At 42.6% G+C, this 19,861-nt stretch overlaps 1 protein-coding gene across 1 annotated transcript in view; it reads right to left on the bottom strand.

Moving 5' to 3' along the window:
* The window catches only part of GRIP2 (glutamate receptor interacting protein 2), a gene marked incomplete at its 5' end in the record, with an annotated part of 140,320 nt that overhangs the window by 104,500 nt on the left and 15,959 nt on the right, over positions 1-19,861 (bottom strand). The window contains 4 exon segments of the mRNA XM_056806266.1: positions 8,144-8,289; positions 12,330-12,405; positions 12,701-12,787; positions 16,935-17,080. Of these exon segments, the coding sequence (XP_056662244.1) occupies positions 8,144-8,289; positions 12,330-12,405; positions 12,701-12,787; positions 16,935-17,080 (455 nt within the window).

Here is a 19,861-nt window from a genome sequence, read left to right as displayed (position 1 = left end):
GGAAAAACCTTTAAAGATCATCTAATTCAAGGCTTCCTAGTCATTTTGGCCCCACATCAGTTGGATTTCTGTAAGTCTTACTGTGTTCCCTATTCAATAAAACAAAAAAAAATCATGATAGATTTTACCATGAATATAAGAAATAAAATATTCACCCAAACTTTTTAACTTAGAAATCGATTCTAAAAATAAAATTTTAAAACTGTTTCCTGTATTCCCTTGTCAAGCTTCTTGTACTCTCTGAAAGTCTGTGTATCCTACATTGGGAATCCCTGATCTAAGACAACCATTTCATCGTGAAAAGAAGGAAACAGGCCATAGAGAGTCACACAATGAGTTTGTGGCAGAGCCCAGACTCCTGACTTCTAGTCAAATATTCTTTCCATTGTGTCCAAGGACTCTGCCTGGCCCCGGCCCCCATCTCTGCTCCTGACTCATCTCTTACTCAGCCAGGCTTTCTTCTGCACACTGAGACTATAGGCACACCAAAAACATGGACAAGGAGGGGGGCTGGAAAACTCTGTTGCACCCAATTTATGTGCTTTGTATACCTATAGGCCAGTCTAATGAGGAATAGCTCATTACCTGACATGCCTTTCTGCATAGCGGATATCTAGTAGTAGATATTGACTTCCGCAAGGATATGGTTATCGTGGTGTCTGAATGTTAGAACTGCTCAGTGGGAAATATGTATCACGACCTAGTATATTCCTCACCTGCCACCTGGATGAGAGCCCCCATGGACTCGCTATATGCAGGATTATTTGTTTCCTTCAGGGACTCAAATCCAAAGGTCCCCCAAACTCACTCTTAAATTACCTTGGGAACTATATCCACAACTCTCTCTCTCTCTCTCTCCCTCCCTCTCTCTCTCTCTCTCTCTCTCTCTTTCTCTCTCTCTTTCATTCTTTCTTTCTCAATCTCTCTTTCTCCCTCTCTCTCTCTTTCTCTCTTTCATTCTTTCTTTCTCAATCTCTCTCTCTTCCTCTCTTTCATTCTTTCTTTCTCAATCTCTCTCTCCCTCTCTCTCTCTCTCTCTCTCTCTCTCTCTCTCTCTCTCTCTCTCTCTCTCTCTCCTCTCTCTCTCTCTCTCTCTCTCTCTCATTAGGATAGGATTTTGGATAAGGGAAACACAAGAGGTAAAAACATATAAAAATCTACTTTATTGTTTTGGAAGGGAAAGGACTTTTCAGTTCTTGCACAGTTTTGCAAATTGCAAACCTTTCCATCCTTTATCATACTCTTTATGTCTGTCTGTCTCTGTCTCTCTCTTTCATACACACACACATATTCTCATGCTCTCTCACCTTGAAGGATCATGAATTAACTAATCAGTCTCCCTACCATGCTACAGATCATTCAAGCCTGACAGCCCTCTACCCAATCTGATCTCTGACTTTCTCCTTCATACAGATATTCTTTGGCATAAATGTTTGGTGCTGGCCTCTGGTCATGCCAATTTCTCTGATGATCGGACTCAAGAGAAGACTGAAATGTTCTCTCTTAGCCCAGGAGATAATCAATCACTTTGGACAGCTATGCTCTCTCTCTGCTATCTCTTTGGAGTCAGTTAGAGCTGAGAGGGACCTCAGAGATTACCTAGGTCCAGAGTCCTCATTTTCTTTTTGTTGAGTTGTTTCAGTCATGTTTGACTCTTTGTGATTGCATTTGGGGATTTCTGTCAAGGATACTAGAATGATTTGCCATTTTTTCTCCATCTAATTTGACAGATGAGGAAACTGAGGCAAACAGCATTAAGTGATTTATTTGCACAGTCATGGGTTACTAGCCACAGTTAGGGAGTGTCTGAGGCCAGATGTGAACTCACAAAGATGAGTGTTCTTGACTCCAATACAGTGCTATTCACCTAGCTGCCTCTCATTTTAGGTGAGGAAACTAAAACTCAGTAAAAGTGACTTGTCCAAGGTAACAGAGGGAGTCAGCATCAGAGTCAGTCAGATCCCATATTTCCTTCTGTGCCACAATCATTTTTTGGGAGATGCCCCCATCTTTATCCCAATGACCAAAGGTTTATAATGTCTGCATCTTAGCTGATTGGGGTTGGGGAGGGGTGAGGGGGTGAAGGACCAGAATGTCTGCACCAATCTCTGCCCCAGGGTGCCTTATTTTCTTCCTTCTTTTTTCTTATTTTCCCTTGCTTTTCTTGCCTCTTTTCTCACTGTTCAGACTTCATTTTGAAGGTGACTTTGCAGGCCTCCCTCCATATTGTTCTCCTCTGTACATCCTCTGATACTTCTTAAAACTCTTTTTTGAGGTATTTGTGGTAGAGAGAAACTAGAGGGCAAATAAGAAGAGGATCTATAATAATTTTCTATGAGAGAATGTTAGGGGAAGCAGCAGGTAAAGTGGAGCTGAAGGATGGGATTGCACATCTTGGTGCTGTCATTTACTTGCCTTGTGATCCTGGGTAAGTCATTGAACATTTCTTAGCCTTAGTTTTCTCACCTCTAAAATGGAGTTGAATTTAAGAACTAATCAACCAATGAGACTGAAGGAAATACCTACTATAGACATGTTACCCATCAGAAATCCTTTAGCGCTCTAGCTATAGGATCTTATTCTGATAAGAGTAAGGGAAGGGGGTAGCTGAGTAGAACAGTGGATTAAAATAGCCTTCTTCTTGCCTGGAAGCAAGAAGACCTGAGTCCAGATCTGGCATAAGACACTAGCTGGGTGACCCTAGATAAGTCACTTCGCCCTGTTTGCCTCTGTAAAATAAGCTGGAGAAGGAAATGACAAACTGCTCCAGTATCTTTAAGGAAACCTCCAAATGGGGCTCTGAAGAGTCAGACACAACTGAAAGTGACTGAACTGAACTTAGAACACATGAAGGTACCTAGGAGTTGAGGCAGGTGCATCAAAGGAAATTGGAACATACAAGTTATAACTGGAGAGAGACTTACAGATGTTACATTCCAGTCCATTTTAATATAAGGGAAATCCAGTTTGAAAAATGAGGGTGACTTCCTAATTGCACAGAGTCACTCTTCTAGAGGCTCGGAGGTCCTTTAGTTTAAGCAGAGGATGAAAGTGAGGTCTAAGTAGGTTAAGTGATTTGTCAAAAGTCACACTGGTAATATCAGAGTAGAATTTGAACTCAAGTCCTCTGCCTCCAACATGCAGAAGCCATACTTCCATGTTATCTATTTGGCTTTAGAAGGTCTTGGGTGAGCTACTAGCCTGGACAGGGGTGGGAGTCAGCCACTGGAGTGCATGTTTTATTTGGTGTGTAGAGAGGGAGAAGGATGAGTTATAATTCCGGGTTTTAGGCAGGCCAGTTATAGTCTTAGGATTCAAATGTGAAACCTGTGGAGGAAACCCCATCTCTGGGAAGGGAACAGAAAAGTCTTCCTGACTCCTTGGAGAATGGTTTGATTAAGCAAACAGGGGTCAGAGATCTGTAGTTTAGCACAATTAGGAGAATGGTTAGAACAGGGCTGTTGTGTCCAAATTTTAAAATAATACAAGTAAACACAAAGCAAATTAGATGTTCAACAACTGTTAAATTGAATAGTACTAGGGGCAGCTAGGTAGCAGTGGATAAAGTGACAGACCTGGAGTCAGGAGAACTTGGGTTTAAATGTGGCTTCAGACACATCATAGCTATGTGACCCTGGGCAAGTCACTTAACCCCAATAGCTTTTGCCACTCTTCTGTTTTAGAACCAATGCTAAGAGAAGGTAAGGATTTATTTAACAATTTGAATAGCACTCAGAACTTTTCCCTCTCAATCAACCTTTATTAAATGCCTGCTTTGTGCCAGGTACTGTGTTAGGGAAGAAAGATTAAAGGCTGAAATGTCTTGGACCTTAAGAAGCAGCCATTATAGAGGACAAAAAGACCAAGTTAACAACCAAAGTTCTCATGCTATGAATGGAATTCAAGAAATTTCACACAAGAGAGAAACAAAAATATGTTAACTAGGATTGATTGCCACTTACTTCCATCACTTTGGTGTGCACTGGCTACTCTAACCTGTTTTAAAACCAGGATAACACCACCACCAGTTTCCTGGGAACTCAGATCCTCTGAAGTCTTCTCTAGCACTTTTTTTCCATTATGCTGCTCAGCACACAAGTTAAATGCCTTCCTCAAGAACAGCCTGTTCTACAGACTGAAGGCTGACTCTCCTGAGCCCCACGGCTTGCTTTTAGCACTCTGGACAGAGCTTCTATCTACAGCCTCAGGCAACAGGTTTGGGATTTGCCTCATCTTGCCCTCTTCTACCATCTCCAAGGGCTGCCCAACCACACCAGCTAACCTGCTGAGAAAGCAATAGTTCACATCCCACACAGTGAGGCACGTCTGCCTATAGGGACGGTCTGTTGAGCTGAAATCCTCGACAGCATCAATGGACTTGTCAGGAGATGGTGTCAGGCGATCGATCAATTGCTACCCTAGCTAGCCCACTCGGTCCTTTGCCAAGGTCTTCTCTGGCACCACCAAGTCCCTCCAATCTAATGATGCCTTGGACTGGTTCAGAAGGTCTACAGGATGAACCATCTCAGTTCATATAACTTGTCTGTCTTTCCCTCTAGGACTATCCACTCATATAATTTAAGACCTCCTAAAATGCCCTGCTTACCAAAAATACCTTCTCTGCTGAGCTCTTCTGGTGCCCAAAATTCACCTCCTGGTTGTTTCTGATGCCTGACATGGGCTAGCCACACCTGGATTAAGGAAGTGTTTTCCCATCATAGGCACAAAGCAGGACCTTCAGGATTCAATGCTTCAGACCTTGGGGAGGTAGATCAATCTCTGTTCATTTAATTAATAAGCATTTATTAGGAGCCTACTATGTGTCATGCAATGGCAACATAAAGACAAAATTAAAATAGGCTCTGCATAAAGGACCTTAAAATCTAGATGCAGAATGAAATATAATATGTATCTATATGAGTATTTCCAAACTAGGTACCAAGTAGGTACAAAGTGATTTTTTTAGGGGGGAGTGTTGGCAGCTGGTCAAGGAAGACCTTGTCAGGAAGAAATGGAGGTTTTAGGAAGCAGAAGTGAGGAGGAAGAATATTCCAGGAAAGGTGGGACTACCTATACAAAGATGTGGAGATGGGAGATGAAGGGTTGTATATGAGAAACAGGAAGAAGGAAAGTTTGCCTAGATTGGATCGTGCTCAAAGGGGAGTAATGTGCAATGAGTCTGGAAAGGTAGTTTGGGACTAGGTTGTGAAAGGCTTTAAAGGCCAAACAGAGGAGTTTCCATTTGCACCTAGAGGCAATAGGGAGCCACTGGACTTCTTTGAGTAGAGGAATAACATGATCAAACTCATGCCTTATGAAAATCATTTTAGCAACTGAGTAAAGGATGGGTTGGAGTGAGGCAAAGCTGGAGATCCCTGGATTAGATTTGTTGACCTGGTCTTGCTCTGACTGCAAATGAGCTAAGAACATAACTGGCTTCTCTTTCTCTCTCCTTTCCCTTTTCCTCCTTTCAATTCTCCCTCTATTTCCTTCTCTTTCTACTTTTCTCCTCTTCCCTTATTCTCCCTTTCTCCCTCTCTCCTTTTTCCTAATCTCTTCCTTTCATCCTCATCCTCCCTCTCTTCTGCTCTCTCTCTCTCTCTCTCTCTCTCTCTCTCTCTCTCTCTCTCTCTCTCTCTCTCTCTCTCTCTCTCTCTCTCTCTCTCTCTCTCTCTCTCTCTCTCTCTCTCTCTCTCTCTCTCTCTCTCTCTCTCTCTCTCTCTCCCCCCTAGGATTTATGAATGAGTTTATCTTAAGTCCAGAGAGGCTGGAAATCCATCTCCATCCTTTTGATAGGAATAGTTGTGTACTTTATATACTTGGAATTATTGTATAAAAATGTATTCTAAGCTAAATAGCAAGGAGGAAGAATGTTGGACTTAGAATCAGGAAGACCTGAGTTCAAATCTCACCTCAGACATAAGTAAGCTGTGTGATCCTGAGCGAATCACTTAATTTCTATTTGCTTCAGTTCCTACCCCCACCCCATAAAATAGGGATTAAAATAGTTTTTTCTATTTTTATTATCATATTCATTAAAACCCATGTTATAGGGTTGTTGTGAGGATGAAATGAGATACCATATTTCCCTTTTAAGTGCTCTATTTAAAAAATGTTGAAGAGCTTTGAAAATCTTAATGTGACATATGAGTGATTTTTATTGTTCAATTATTTTTCAGTTGTGTTTGACTCTTCGTCAACACACTTGGGGTTTTCTTGACAAAAAGACTATAATGATTTGTCATTTCTTTTGCCAGCCCATTTTACAGATGAAGAAATGAAGGCAAAATAGGTTAAGTGACTTGCCCAGGGCCATATGGTTAGCAAGAGTCTGAGGCCATATTTGAATTCAGGAAGATGGGTCTTCCTAACTCCAGGTGCAGCACTCTGCCCATTGAGCCACCCAGCTGCTCCCATATAAATACCAAATATTAAGAATAATATTAATTGAAAAGCCTCATTATTGATGGATGTTTATGTTTCAGTCAATTGACAGGCATTTTAAAAATACTTACAATGTACCAGATTGGGCAAACAATAAGGAGCAAGTAAGTATGGTGGATGGTAGAATGTATGTAAGAAGAATGGAAAAGTAGGAAGGTTGGGAAGAATTGACATGGCAAACAAAGGAGTTTGGATTTGATCTTAAGACTCATAGGGCTGAAAATCCTCCTAATGGTCCATCTTCCTGATAATTCAACCACCACAATCAATCCAGGAGCACTTATCGTATATGGTAGGCTCAAGTGTGTTCATTTCTGAGCTAAGAATTCTTCTTCCTGAGGATCCCACCTGAATATTTCTCTCCCTAAAGAAAAACAGTTATTTTGTGGTTTCAGTTTTGCTCTAAGACCAAAGCCAGAAAATTCAGGAAGTCCTGGCACCCTAATAGATTTTGGGGTGCAGCATATTTACAAACTTCCTCCCATCAGTCCAATAGACTTTCCACAGCAACTTGATGAAGTAGGTGGTGAAAGTATTATTCTCTCCATTTTACAGAAGAAATAGGTAAAGCTCAGAGATAGCATTTGTTCTGGGGCACACAGGAACAAGAAATAGGAAGGGGTCTAAAACTTGGCTAATTTGAAACTCAGTCCATCCCATCCTCTCTCTATTTTACAGAGCAGTCAAGTCCCTTTAATTCACTATTTTTTTAGGTTGATTTCTTTTTTCAAAACTGAGAAACATTCTATTTATTCTAAAAAAAATGAATTTGCTGCAGAGAAGGGAAAAGCCAGCTTCCCAAAGGGAAGCACTGGAGGCCAAAGGGAAGTTCCCTAACAGAACCTGTAGGCATGCAGGCTTGGTGGTACCCGGCACAGGATGGGGGCTCCCACACATCATCCCCCATCTCCTCAGCTGACACTCAAATGCACCTGCCCTTTTCAATGAAATACTTTTCCTGGCTTTGAATCGTGCCTCCTGGAATGTTATTTTCAGAAGCAGGGCTGTGGAGAGGGAGTCAAGGTCAGAAATGAGCATCTGCGGCATTCCTTTGGGGATCACATTCTCCACCCCTGCCTAGTTCAGGGATGACCTGAGAATCCAAGGAGATGTTATAAGATTTCATGGGATTTAGCACTGGAAGGGACTATGGAGGCTGTCTTGGCTTCTGCCCTCATTTTGCCATGAAGGAAGAAGGGAAGGCACATTAAGGCTTCAGCTCTTGGGTTGAGTCCATGGAAAAGGAGCAACCCACCAGTCACAGACCAAGCCACATTTTTAAGAAAGCTTCTTTTAGGAGATGTTTCAATTTTCTGTAGGCCTAAGCAATTAGGAATAGTGAAGGTTCAGGGAAGGGGGATGGATAACAGAAAAAAAAGCCCTGGATTTAAAATGTAAGGGAAACAAGTTCATGTCTCAGACTCTGCCACCACCTTATGGTATGACCTTGGGTAAGTTTGGGCCTCAGTTTCCTCATCTCTCAGATGGGATAATCATAATACAAAGAACTTGTGAGAATCATATGAGAGGATATATTGAAAGTAATTTATAGTTTCAAAAATGTAACATGAACCAGTATTGCCATCACTACCAATGCCTTCTTTCCTTCCCTTAGCCACTGCTGGCTTTGGCAGAGAATTCATGCCCCTCCTTGGCTCAGTTCAATGTGTGGCCTCCCAGAGGGGCCATGCGTCCTTACCCATAATGGAGACGTCATATTCAATCTGGAAGAGTGCTTCCTGGCTGCATTGTCGAAGGATGTTGAGGGCATCTGCATGGGTCAAGTTGTGAAGTGGAATGCCATCCACACTGAGCAACCTGTCCCCAATTCTCAGGGATCCTTCCCTGTGGGAAACCAAGACATGTTAGAATTTTGTCTTCCTAGAAAGTCAGAGCTAGAAAGTACTATGGAACAGAGGACTGGGAGGACCCTTAGGACATAGAATGTCAGAGCAGGAAGGAATCCCAAAACATGGAATGTGAGAGTAGAAGGGACCTTAGAATGTCAGAGCTAGGAGGAACCTTAGGACCTAGAACATCAGAGCTGAGAGGGACTTTAGAACACAGGATGTTAGAGCTGGGACAGACTTTGGGACACAGAATATCAGAGCTGGGACAGACTTTGGGACACAGAATATCAGAGCTGGGACAGACTTTGGGACATAGAATATCAGAACTGGGAGAGACATTAGAACACAGGATGTTAGAGCTGGGAGAAACATTAGAACACAGGAGGTTAGAGCTGGGAGAAACATTAGAACACAGGAGGTTAGAGCAGGGACAGACTTTGGAACACAGAATATCAGAGCTGGGAGAGACTTTAGCACACAGGATATTAGAGCTGGGAGAGACATTAGAACACAGGATGTTAGAACTGGGAGAAATATTAGAACACAGGATGTTAGAGCTGGGAGAAACATTAGAACACAGGAGGTTAGAGCAGGGACAGACTTTGGAACACAGAATATCAGAACTGGGAGAGACATTAGAACACAGGATGTTAGAGCTGGGACAGACTTTGGGACACAGGATGTTAGAGTTGGGAGAGACATTAGAACACAGGATGTTAGAGCTGGGAGAAACATTAGAACACAGGAGGTTAGAGCAGGGACAGACTTTGGAACACAGAATATCAGAGCTGGGAGAGACTTTAGCACACAGGATATTAGAGCTGGGAGAGACATTAGAACACAGGATGTTAGAGCTGGGACAGACTTTGGGACACAGAATATCAGAACTGGGAGAGACATTAGAACACAGGATGTTAGAGCTGGGACAGACTTTGGGACACAGAATATCAGAACTGGGAGAGACATTAGAACACAGGATGTTAGAGCTGGGACAGACTTTGGGACACAGAATATCAGAACTGGGAGAGACATTAGAACACAGGATGTTAGAGCTGGGACAGACTTTGGGACACAGGATGTTAGAGTTGGGAGAGACATTAGAACACAGGATGTTAGAGCTGGGACAGACTTTGGAACATAGCACAGCAGAGCTGAGCAGGACGTGAGAACATGGGATATTGGAGCTAGGAGGAACCTTAGGACCCAGAACATCAGAGCTAAGAGGGACTTTAGAACACAGAATCTTAGAGCTGGGAGGGACCTTAGGACACAGAATATCAGAGCTGGGAGAGTTTTTAGAACTTAGAATGTTGAGGCTGAGAGCAAAGTAAAAAGAAACTCAGAGAGAGTTAATTCCTTGCTGGCTTTGAGCCTTTGGCTAAATGCCATTGATGTTCCCAGTGTACATCAGCCCTCCAAAAGCTGATGAACCTCAGTAAAAAGCACGCCCTTAAAGCTAAATTTTGGTCATTAAAATTCTGGTTTGGAGAATGCTGTGACTTTTTCAGTGGCTTGAACAAATGCACAGGGTTGGTCCCAGCTCAAAATAGCTCATTAGATGTTTGCTTAAAGACAAAGCAAAACAAAATTTTATGTGCTTGTGGTTTGGAGGATGAAAACCAAAATTCTACTAGAGTTTGGCCAGGTCCAAGATTCAGCATGTCACTGTTGTCAGCCTCAGGCTTTGGTTCAGTCCTGGCAAGAAATGACTTTATAACCAGCAGAGAATTCTGCGGAGGCAGTTTTATTTTAACTGTGGCCAAGTGCTATTAGAAGAGAGAGCTATTAATAAATCTATCCTGGGCCATTCTAGGAACGACTGCTATAGATATCTGGACAAAGCTGAGTATGAAGAGTGCCTGAATATAGCTTGGAATTCCTTGGTTGGCATGAATGCTATGACAGCCCACAAACCTGTAAAGGGCTGGGCCAGGCTGATGACATAGGAGAAAAAGCGCTGGGTTTGGAACCAGAGGACCTGGATTTGGGTCTTGGTTTGGTGACCAGCTCCCTTGGGCATCCCCTTCACTTTCCTCTTTCTGGGCCCCCTCAGTAGAGCGAGTGACCTGTACAGTCCCTTTTAGCACTAGAGATTTGATCCTAATTCAGTCTTTTTGTGGGCCTGGCCTGGGCTTTGGGACCATGAGAAGAAGGCCTAGCCCATAAGAGCACTGACTATGTTTGTTTTTAATTCTCTTTTATTATAAAATTAACCTCCATAAACTTTTTCAGTACAGAAAGAATAAAAAAGAGAGTTGTCTAATGAAACTATGTCTAATGAGGCTTCTGTTACATACACTTTCCTTTTTTAATCCCCACCCTAACTCTCCTGACTGTCCCCAGAGGTGTTTCGGGGGGGGGGGGGGAGGGAGGGTAGAAAAATTGCTATTTACAGCAGCAACTGGTCTAAATGCCCAAGAGTATTCCATCTTTGCTGGGTCGTCCTATCTCCCTCCATTGTGTCATTCTAGGATGGTCTGGGGCATTATCTATGTGTAATTCAAACTTGTCTTCATGGAGATGTTCAAACTATGCTTGGCAAGTGTAGACTAATCTCTAGAGGAAAGAACACTGGATTTGGAATCAGAAGACCTGTCTGATTTGTAATTCTGCTACTATTTATCACTAGTGTGGTCATGGTTAAGCCAGCCCACCTTGGTGAGCCTCAGTTTACTCATCTATAAAATATGGGTATTGAACTAGATGTACCATAAGGTTTTTTCCAGTTCTGAATTTCATGAGCTAGAAATTCAGCTTTTCCTTTTCCTTCTGACCCTAAAGCTTCTTGGCTTTAGAAACGTCGCTCTGTCCTTATGCCCACCTTTTTCCATTGATGAGTTCCTACAAGAACTTTCATTTCAGGGAAAGGCCCAGGGCAGACCCCCTTTGTTCCTCTCCTTCTAAGTCTCCAGATTTTATCACCAACCACTTATGTGGGTTCTTCCCCCAAGTCCCCTGATTTTTAGCCTTCTTGATGTGTTATCTTCCTATGTTAGAATGTAAGCACTTTGAGGGCAAGGACTATTTTTCTTTTAGCTTGTATTTGTTCCAATTCATGGCTGTGGAAATGAAGCCATTTGAGAGTGAAATGCTGCATTTTATTCTTCTGTTCAAGCTTTTCTAAAGAGCTGAGGTGGCTAGCTGCCTTGTCACATTTGATTTGGAATTAAAGGAAGAGGCAGAACTAGGTGGGGGCTGCTCTGGACACAGCATGGTTCTCTTTTCTCCCTACCACCCAATCACTTTCCATATTCCAAATGATAATCAGGAGCTTAGGGCCTTCTAAAAGGCTAGTAGAGAGTCCAGGAATCTAGGAGAGGGAGGAGGAAAGTGGAGGGTGAATCAAAGTAGCCAGGATGCTCCAAAGTCACAATGTATACACATAGCACATAAACATAATGCACCCAGGGTCACAGTGACAGAAGTATGCCAACATATGAGAAGATATTTAAAGATGGCACCCATGGGTGTGTGTATATGAGAGGCAGTTTATGAGTCTGGATTTAGAATTTTTTTTCAGTCACCAACTAATAGGACCAACATCTTCCTTGGTTATAGCCCAACACAGGATGATGGTACTCTGAAAGGTGTACTCTAGGGTAATTCTCCAAATCTTTTGCACCCTACAGATGATGGTTCTGTCTTTAAAACAGAAGCAGTCATATAGAATCATAGAAAGTTAGATCTTAGTGGACCTGTAATTTAACCTCTTCAGTATGAAAAAAGAAAATTACCCTCTGGAAAGATTCAGTGCCTTGCTCTCAGTCCCACAATTAATAGTACCAAGACTGAAATCTATGTCTTCCAAATCCTAATCCAGTGCATTTCTAAACCACCATATTGTGTCTTGGTTAATTCTTACATTTAGGATAGAGAAGGATTGGAGGGCATGGAATTGTGGAGTATCTATAGTCTAGAGAAAGATCCAAGGGTCAGGGAATACCTAGGTCTCTTGCTTGGGTACCACTGTCTCTTATCTCTCCTAGGGAGGTAGAAAGCTCATATGTTGAACCTCCTTCTCAAAGAGGTGGTTACCTGTCAGCTGGGCCCCCAGGCCTCACATAGGTGAGGACGAGTGGTCTGGATTTGTGCCAGTCTTCATGAGCTCCCCCTGAAACACAGGCCAAGACCATCCATGAAATCCCATCCATCTTCCTTCACCATACTCGACATTTTGTTTTCTCCCATTACCATGGCCAGGTATAACCCTGGGCCTCCCCCACAGTCTTAGCCTGGACCCATCTAAAAACCCCATGGGGATCTCCAAAGTCGAGGCCCCACCATTCCCAACCCTGAGGCCCAGAAAGTCCCCTCACTGCCTGGCAGACAGAGCCAGAGGGAGTCCTGAGCCCGTAACTCACCCAGATGCCAAGTTGCTGCTTACCTGGGGAGTGGAAGGTACTGACCTCTGAGCACAAAGCCAAAGCTATTGCCTTCCTTATACAGGGAGACCTCGATGGTCTTTGGGATAATTCCTAAGCTGTTCTCCGGGGCTGTAGGAGAAGCACAGAAGTATTCTTTTACTCCATTGGCCTCTCTGTCCTTTGAAACAGGAACCCTTCAAACTGTGTTTGAACCGTGAAATCTCAGAGCCAGAAGCAGGCTTAGTCCCAGCCCCTTCCCCTGCTTAACAGAATAGGAAATTAAGGCCTTGAGAATGGATGTTACCAGCCCAGAGTTATAACTAGGGTTGGGCAAATAAAAATGTTGCCCCCAGGTGTTCCAATGCCAAGAGTACTGACAACACTTGCATTTAAGTCAATAGAAAAAGTTGAGTTGGGAAGGCTGGGTGGCTCAGTGGATTGAAAGCCAGGCCCAGAGACAAGAAGTTCAGGGTTCAAATTTGGCCTCATACACTTCCTAGCTCTATGACCCTGGGTGAGTCACTTAACCGCCATTGCCTGGTCCTCACCACTTTTCTGCCTTGGATCCAATACACTGTATTGATTCTAAGATGGAAGGTCAAGGTTAAAAAAAAAAAAGAGTTGAATTTAGCATCTAGCTAGCAAGAATAATCAATTAAAATAGGAAACTATTGGATGGTATATTCCTCCCTGGCCTGACCTTTTTTCCTCTCCAGGCTTTGTAGTAGTCAAGAATCTCTGTCCTAGGGGAGAGGAATGGTAATGCTGTCCCCAGGTCTCTGTCATCCCTCTGTGGATTGATGAGGTCTTCCCATTCTCTTCTTTTCTTTTTCTTTTTTTAAACCTTTACCTTCCCTCTTAGAATCCGTATTGTGTATTGGTTCTAAAGCAGAAGAATGGTAAGGTCTAGACAATGGGGATTAAGTGACTTGTCCAAGGTCACACAGCTAGGAAGAGTCTGAGATCAAATTTGAATCCAGGACCTCCCACCTCTGGCCCTAGCTCTCAGTCTACTAAGTCACCTGACTGCCTCCTATCTCTTTCCTTCCTACTGGGCCCAGGCACATTTTGTGGAGCTTGTTCTAGGCATCAATATTGCTAACTATGCTTTTGGGAGTGACAGAACTCTGCAAGTCTGGGCAAATCAGTTTATGAATCTCAGTTTCCTCACCTGTAAAATGAAGAGGTTAGACTCAATGATCAGCCTTGTAGTTCTAAATTTGTGATCAAGGGCAACTCCTCCAAGGCAGTATCTGCGAATCAATTCTACATTGTGGATTTTTCTGCTTTAGCTAAGGCTTGTTGAGTACTTGAAAAGACAAAGGCAGAATCATTCCATGGGCACATGAACAGGTCTCTTAGCCATGTTCTCTTGTCAAGCAGAAGACCGCTAGCTAATTTATAGTCTTGCTAACTGGGATGAGAAGAAAAAGGATAAATTGAGGATGATACAAAATTAAAAGAAGAATGGGGGAAGAGTACAACATTGGCAGAAGGAAAGACAAAGCTAGGAAGAGATTGATGAAGGCATGGGCCATGGTGAACAAGTGGTGATTGGGATGTTCTAGGAATATTGCCACAAATTGAATAGGTGCTATTCATTGTTTTGCCTAACAAAACCATTCTTCCATGGGAACACATTTTCCCATATTCCCTTCCTTCCTTCCTTCCTTCCTTCCTTCCTTCCTTCCTTCCTTCCTTCCTTCCTTCCTTCCTTCCTTCCTTCCTTCCTTCCTTCCTTTCTTTTCCTTTCTCTCTCTTGCTTTCTTTGTTTCTTTCTCTCTCTCTCTCTCTCTTTCTCTCTCTTTGTTTCTTTCTTTGTTTCTTTCTTTGTTTCTTTCTTTCTTTCTTTCTTTCTTTCTTTCTTTCTTTCTTTCTTTCTTTCTTTCTTTCTTTCTTTCTTTCTTTCTTTCTTTCTTTCTTTCTTTCTTTCTTTCTTTCTTTTCCTTTCTTTCTTCCTTCCTTCCTTCCCTGCTCTCTCTCCCCAGAGGGGCTGTTTGGTTAGTGACTGAGGATCTATCTCATGTCAGACAATGTGGTTTATGAGTGTCTTGTCTTTCATGTCACACTGAAACATAGTAGACAAACGGAAGACAGAAGGGCAAGGGCTAAGTAATCAGGGTTAAGTGACTTTCCCAGGATCACACAATTAGGAAGCATCTGAGACCAATTTGAACCTGGACCTCTTGATTCCAGGGCCAGCTCTCTATCCACTGTGTTGCCTAGCTACCACACCCATAGTTTCTTCATAATTGATAATATCTGTTATAACTACAGGCCTCTGCAGTGATGCTAATCTCTCTAGAAGTACAACTAAGAAAATTCCAGAATGCTGTTTCTATAGCAGAGTTTCATTTTGTTTCTGTTTCCCCAGAGGCTAGCACAGGGTCTGGTGCTTAATGCCTGTTCAATGACTGACTATATTTCAGGTTGTCACAACTTCTAACATTATTGCATTAGGTACTGCCTGCTGATTAACCAAAGGAAGGAGATCTTTGTGGTTTCAGGGCATTTTCTCTCTTGAAACAGGAAGGCAGAAAGGTCAGAAAATCCAGGAATATAAGAACTGTGCCCTTAGCAGGAGTGATTTTTATTAATGCATGAATAAGTCCATAGAATAATAATAGTTAACATTTATATAGTGCCTGCTAAATGCCAGACACTGGGCTAAGTGCTTTATAAACACTATCTCATTTGATCCTTGTAACGTCTCTGGGAAGTAGGTGCTATTATTTTCTCCACTTTAGAGATGAGAAAGCTGAGGCAGTCAGACATTAAGTGACTTGCCTCTGGTCACACATCTAGGAAGTGTCTGAGACTGGATTTGAACTCAGATCTTCTTGACTCCAAGTCCATCACTCCATCCACTGTGCCACCATCTAACTCTTATTATTTTAGATCTGTTTAGAACAGAGGTAAGAATAGGAGAAGAGGGGGGAAAGAATGCTGAGCCAACATTATTGAGACTTGCCTGAATCTATAAAGAAAGCTGGTGGATTGGTGTTTTGGGGGTAATATATACCCGCCTTGTAGACAATGTGCCCAGGACAAATAAGAGGTCTGTTTGGGGTAGAACTTGCAAGTCCAAAATCTATAAAGGAGCATGAATGCTCAAGATACTCATATGAAGTCAGAGTCCAGAGTTGGTATCTTTTGGTCACCTTGAGACTCCTTAAACTATCACATAACATGAAGATTCATCCCTAATCCCCTTGCAAATTCCTCTCTAGAAAAGTCCAATGAAGATGAACTCAGGATTGCCCATGACCAAGGATTAACTCATTTCTGGAGTGGAAGGATATAAGAAGTCCTTGGTTGAAGTGGGACTCCGGCCTCAACTGCCTATGCTAGATCCTTGACTTGCTGCTTGCTCAGATATTGCCCTCTCCTTGTGTTTCTCAACCCTCCTCTCATCTGCCTGGCTCCCTTAATTGAGACTATTTACAATGTTCAGAAGTCTACTCCACTGCCCCTAGCTTCACTGAATCTCTGCATGTTGATAACTTGCTCATCATTCACAGCCTATCTCAAATGCTCCTCTCAGCAAGCCTCCCCCTTTCCCTGGATTCTGAATCTAACTCTTGCTGAAAATATCTCTCCCTCATCTAAGCCATAACACTTTGTATTCATATGTATTTATACGTCAGAGGAAAGATTTGAACTCAGGTCTTTCTGACTCCAAATCCAGCTTTTTCTCCACTACCCCATGTACCTTTCTCTGCATTATGCATGACATGAGTTTAATAGGACATTAGCACATCAACCTAGAACTGGAAGCCACTTGGTCCATTCTCCTTATTTTATAGATGAGAAAACTGAGGCCTGAGAAAATTAAATGACTTACCCAAGGTCATACAGATAGTATCATAGATGACATCATAGAATTAAGACCTGGAAAGGGCCTTAGAGGCTATTTAATCTACCTGCTCACTTTACAAATGAGGGAACTGAGGCTTGGACAGATTAGTTGGCTTGTCCAAGGCAGCATAGCCAGTGGGAGACTCAGTATTGAATTTCAATCTTCTGGTTCCAAATCCATTGTTCTTTCCACTGGACCATACCAGCTCTCCCCTGCTGACCAAATTCCTGACCTGCAACTTCCTGATCCCTGGTGAGCCTTTTGAGGCTCAGCTCTTCTGCCTGTATCCTTGATCCTTCACTTCTACCTGGCTCTCTTGACCAGGAACCCATCTGTTAACCCAAGTTGTGTTGGTGCCCATATGTTTGGCTCCAGCAAACACTCTCAAGTCCAGAGAGATGCCAGGAAGGCACCCACCAGCAGGGGGGAGCTCGTACTCCACCTCCAGCACCACTCGTTCCCCTACATTCTTCAGCAGGCTGATGATCTCATCATGGCGCAGTTTGGTCAGGTGAATCCCATTCACAGACGTGATGTAATCCCCCACATTTAACTGGTCACTTCTGGAAATAAAACATAGCAACGTTGGATTGGGCAAAGTCCTGTTACTTCAATTAAAATGAAAACTCCCATGATTATAGCATTTTAAGGATTGCAAAATATCCATGCTATTTTCTCTGATCCTCAATCGTTCCTGTGAGGTGGGGACTATTTTTGGTTCCCATTTTACATATGAGGAAGTGGAGGCTAAGGTAATGGATTAAGTGACTTGCCCAAGGGCTCTTGAATTCTTATTTTGTTTCTAGATGACTTTGTCTTTTTCATCAATGCAGACACTCCTGGGATTCTGAACATATGAGTAGAATAATTCGATGTCCAAACTGGATAGGACTTTAGAAACTAACTGGTTCAACCCCACTGCCCATTTTACAGAAGCAATGCTCAAGCTAGTAAGGGTGCAAATCAGGATATAGACTACAGACTAAAGGTCTATATACCTCTACAATTCTATGAATCTATAAAACCACAGTGGAAACCATTGGTTCTCAACACTGCTGAGAGAGGAAGAAGAGGAGGAGGAGCAGGAGCAGGAGCAGGAGGAGCAGGAGGAGCAGAAGGAGAAAGAAGAAGAGGAGGAGGAGGAGGAGGAGAGAGGATGGGGGGAGAGAGAAGGCAGAGGGAGAGAGAAAAGAGACAGAAATAGACAGACAGAGAAACAGAGACAAGGAGAGATGGAGACAGAAAATGAAAGGGGAAGGCAGAGAAGTGGAGAACCAGAGATAAAAACAGAGGCAAATAATGGGAGAGAAGCAGAATGGGAGATGTTAGATGTCCTAACAGTTAGGACAAATAGAACAGTTATCTAATGAACAGAATTTCAGGTGTGTTCATAATTTGCCAATCTCTCCCATTTGCTCTCACATTGCATGTATATCTCTGCTAGTGAGGCAGCAGTGCCAATTTGATATCCCACATTTCCAAACACACTACCACACCCATGGCTCTCATGAATTCCAGATAAGCCCCAATAAAGTGTTAAATGACACTTCACTTGGAGTATTCCTGATCTAGTGGGAAACACCCTGAACTAGATATACACTGTCTTGATAGGTCTAGAATGCTTACATCACAGAAAAATTGGGTTCTAGTCTCAGTTCTGCCACAGACTAACTATATGACTTGGGGCCAACTCTCTTCTAGTTCTTTTTGCCCTTCTGTAAAATGGGCAGTGGGATTGGATTAGTTGGTTGTCAAAGTCCTGCCCAGTTTGGACATTGGATGCTTTTACATGCATGTTTAGAGTCCCGGTTTACTGTCCCAACTTTGATTGCAGACAATCTTGGGTAGATGGGAAAAAAAAAGTCATCCAGAAAAAAAAATTAAACTCAAATAGTAGGAGAACGGGGTTCCTTATGTCTGTGGGCTGCTTTACAGTTTACAAAGCATTTTTAGGAACATGAGTCACAGAACATAAGATTCACCTAGAACCTATTTCTTTGAGTTTCACTGGGTGCTTGCACATCTCTAATGAAAGAATATTCACCATTTGCATATAGAGGCAGTGTGTTTTACTGCTGGACAATTCTTATAGTTCAGAACTTCTTCCTTACATTGAAATCTGTGTTATGTAGCTTTCCTCCTAGTTCTGCAGTCTGGGGATCCACAGATATCTGCTCCCTTTGCCACCAAACATCCCTTCAGATACAAAACCATGTCATTTCCTTAAGGTTTATCTGATCCACCCTTCTCCTAAAAGTATGGGAGAAATCAGAGCAGAGGAGAGCAATCAGTGGGCAATGATCTGGGGCACACAAGGGAGCAACTGGAGTGTAGGAGAAACTTAAGTATAGAAATGAGAGCTGGGGGGGGGGGCAATTTTATTCTCTTTGTTGCTTTGCTTAGGGCTAACAAGCAGTTAATGAGCTTGCTTAAATTAGTGACAAAGAACTGGGAACTACCCTGGATGTAAGAGAGAAGAAGCTACAGTTGGGTCATTGATTCAGTCTTTCTTTCTGCTAGTATTTGTGTTATAAGAGCTTAACACAGTGCCTGGCACATAGCAAGGATGAAATAAATGCTTGTTGATTTGACTGAGGGAATTGGAGGGAAAATTCCTTTCATATGCTGTGCCTTAGTTTTCACATCATAAAAATAATTTCATCCCTTCCTTTCCCTTCCTTTCCCTTCCCTTCCCTTCCCTTCCCTTCCCTTCCCTTCCCTTCCCTTCCCTTCCCTTCCCTTCCCTTCCCTTCCCTTCCCTTCTTTTCCCATTCCTTCTTTTCCCTTCCCTTCCCTTCCCTTTCCTTCCCTTCCCTTCTTTTCCCTTTCCTTCTTTTCCCTTCCCTTCCTTTCCCTTCCCTCCCTTCCCTTCCCCATCTCTCTCTCTTTCCCCTCCTTCTTTCTCTCCACTTTCTCCCTCTCCTTTTCTGTCTTCTTTCTTCTCTCTCTGTTTCTGTACCCCTCCCCTAGTCTCTCCAAAAAGAAATTAACACAATCTAGTGACTAGACCATAAAGCCAAGTCTACAAAGTTTCTTCAAACATAGTTTAGAATTAGGGAGAAAAAATAAGATGAAACAATCTCCTATTCAGCAGGGTGTATAAAAGCAAACAAGGAAACATTAAATCTATCCCTTCAGGGAATTTTATTGGCAAGGTATACAGTGTACTCTACTAGGAGATAGGAAGACTTGTGTTCAAATTTAACCTCAGACACTTACTAGTCAGTCACTTTGCTTTTCTCAGTCTCAGATTCTTCTAAGGGATGATAATCACACTTGTCTTATAGATTGTGAGGATCACTTGAGATGACATATGTAAGGTGCTTTGCAAGCCTTAAAGTGCT

Source organism: Monodelphis domestica, chromosome 7, assembly GCF_027887165.1.
Source record: "Monodelphis domestica isolate mMonDom1 chromosome 7, mMonDom1.pri, whole genome shotgun sequence".
Classification (NCBI taxonomy): Eukaryota; Metazoa; Chordata; class Mammalia; order Didelphimorphia; family Didelphidae; genus Monodelphis; species Monodelphis domestica.
This window is presented reverse-complemented; position numbering and strand designations above follow the sequence as displayed.